At 50.8% G+C, this 2,609-nt stretch overlaps 1 protein-coding gene across 1 annotated transcript; it reads left to right on the forward strand.

The window, feature by feature from the left end:
- Window positions 585–2,308, forward strand: LOC109128736 (uncharacterized mitochondrial protein AtMg00860-like). The gene is made up of 2 exons (XM_019235598.1): window positions 585–732; window positions 2,037–2,308. The coding sequence occupies exons 1-2, from the start codon at window positions 585–587 to the stop codon at window positions 2,306–2,308; spliced, it is 420 nt and encodes a 139-aa protein (XP_019091143.1).

Consider the following 2,609-nt stretch of genomic DNA (forward strand, 5'->3'; position numbering starts at 1 on the left):
CACAGGAGGCTCTTGATCGCATGGAGGCACGGTTTTTGGGGTTGAATCAGGGGGACCGTACAATGCGGGAGCTGGATGCAGAGTTTAGTCGGCTTGTGGGGTATGCAGGCAAGGCTTTGGAGCCAAAGTCGGCTCAGGTGCGGAGGTTCTTGTTGGCCCTCCGGGATGACCTGAGGACTCGGTGTAGAGTGAGGAGCTATGCTTCGAGAGCGGAGCTGGTTGAGGTTGCAGCTAGGATAGAGGACGACTTTAGGTCACAGGTGGTTGTGGTCAGTCCTTCGGTGCAGCCACTACGGTCTCAGCCGCATTCTGTTTCTAGCAAGGGCGGCAAGCCTGCGCAGGGGCAGAAGCGGAAGTTTGATGATATGCAGAGATCGAGGTTCAGTGGTGCGAGATGCTTTGGGTGTGGTAAAAGGGATCACAAAGTGACCAACTGTCAGCAGAGAGGTGAGAAGCGGGTAGTGACGGAGCAGCGGGCAGTGACGGAGCAGCGGGCAGTGATGGAGCCGCGGACGGATACACGAGTGTGTTACTACTGCAGGGAGACGGGGCATATCAAGCCTCGTTGTCCCAAGTTGCAGCAGATGGCAGTAGCAGCGGTGCAGGCTGGAGGTCAGCCAGGAGTGCAGCAGGGTCTGCAGAATGGTGTGCACCCGGTGGGTTGGATTGATCCGACGTCGCGGGTGTACTCGACTGTGGAGTCCGGTGGCACAAGTGCAGGAGCGATCACAGGTATAACTTCTGAGATTCGAACTTGGTCAATTCAATAGTTTAGATTATGTTTGTTTTTGCTTGTGATCAAATGTTAGGTTCTCAACACATGAGGTTTGTGTAGGGACCTTGCTGGTGGGCGGGTTTAAGTCCCATGTTATGTTTGATTCTGTAGTTCTCATAGCTTCATCACTCCGGGGTGTGCAAAGAGTGCGGGGACAGAGGGGACTCCGGGGAGCGTACAGGAGTAGTCAGAGTTGCGGGAGGCAAGTTCCTGAGAGTTATTGGACGAGCTAGAGGGGTTGATATTCAGATCGTAAGGGAGTCGTGGCCCGCGGATTTGCTTATCAGTCCAGTGGAGTTGTATGATGTTATTCTCGGGATGGATTGGTTGCATCGGCATAAGGTGCATTTGGATTGCTATCGGGGTAGAGTGGAGTTTGAGCGTCCAGGAGGGAAGTTGGTTTTTCAGGGTATTAGACCGACTTCGGGGAGTCTCGTGATCTCGGCCATTCAGGATGGGAAGATGATCGAGAAGGGCCATGAAGCTTATCTGGTTACTATATCTATGCCAGAGTCAGTAGGGAAGTCTACGGTTAGCAGTATTCCGGTAGTGGAGGACTTTGAGGATGTATTTCAGTCATTGCAGGGATTACCACCATCTCGGTCGGATCCTTTTACTATTGAATTGGAACCGGGGACGATGCCATTATCCAAGGCTCCTTACAGGATGGCTCCAGCAGAGATGGCAAAGCTGAAGAAGCAGCTGGAGGATTTGTTGAGTAAGGGTTTTATCCGTCCTAGTTGTTCACCGTGGGGAGCACCGGTGGTGTTTGTTAAGAAGAAGGACGAGAGTTTTCGGTTGTGTATCGACTATCAAGGTTTGAACCGAGTCACTGTGAAGAACAAGTACCCTCTCCCGAGAATTGATGAGTTGTTGGACCAGTTGAGGGGTGCTACTTGGTTCTCCAAGATTGAATTTGCGTCGGGTTATCTTCAGATTCCAATACATGAGGCAGATGTGAGGAAGACTGCTTTCAGGACGAGATACGGGCATTATGAGTTTGTGGTGATGCCGTTTTGTTTGACAAACGCGCCAGCTGCGTTTATGAGATTGATGAACAGCGTGTTCCAGGAGTTTCTGGACGTGTCAGCCATTATTTTCATCGACGACATCCTGGTATTTTCCAAGAGTTCTGAGGAGCATTCAATACATCTGACAGCAGTTCTGGAGAAGCTGCGGGAGCAGAAGTTGTTTGCTAAGCTGAGTAAGTGCAGTTTCTGGCAGCATGAGATGGGGTTCTTAGGTCACATTGTTTCTGCAGAGGGAGTCTCGGTGGATCCCGAGAAGATTCAGGCCATCAGGGAGTGGCCGAGGACGCAGAGTGCCACTAAGATCCGGAGTTTTCTGGGGTTAGCGGGTTACTACAGGAGGTTTGTTTGGGGTTTTGCGAGTATGGCACAGCTGATGACTAAGATTATAGGGAAGGAGGTTCCATTTGTGTGGTCACCGGAGTGTGAGGTGAGTTTTGCAAGCCTCAAGCAGATGTTGACTACCACGCCGGTGTTAGCACTGCATGAGCAGAACGAGCCCTAAGTTGTGTTAACAGATGCTTCTGGAGTGGGGTTGGGTTTTGTGCTTATGCAGCAGGGAAAGGTTATAGCCTACGCTTCGCGGCAGTTGCGGAAGCATGAGGCTAATTATCCTACTCATGATTTGGAGATGGCAGCAGTGATTTTTGCTCTGAAGATTTGGAGGTCTTATCAGTATGGCGGGAAGGTACAAGTATTTACAGACCACAAGAGTCTGAAGTACATTTTTACTCTGCCTGAGTTGAATTTGAGGCAGAGGCATTGGATGGAGTTAGTAGCGGATTATGATCTGGACATAGCTTACC

Source organism: Camelina sativa, chromosome 14 (assembly GCF_000633955.1).
Source record: "Camelina sativa cultivar DH55 chromosome 14, Cs, whole genome shotgun sequence".
Classification (NCBI taxonomy): Eukaryota; Viridiplantae; Streptophyta; class Magnoliopsida; order Brassicales; family Brassicaceae; genus Camelina; species Camelina sativa.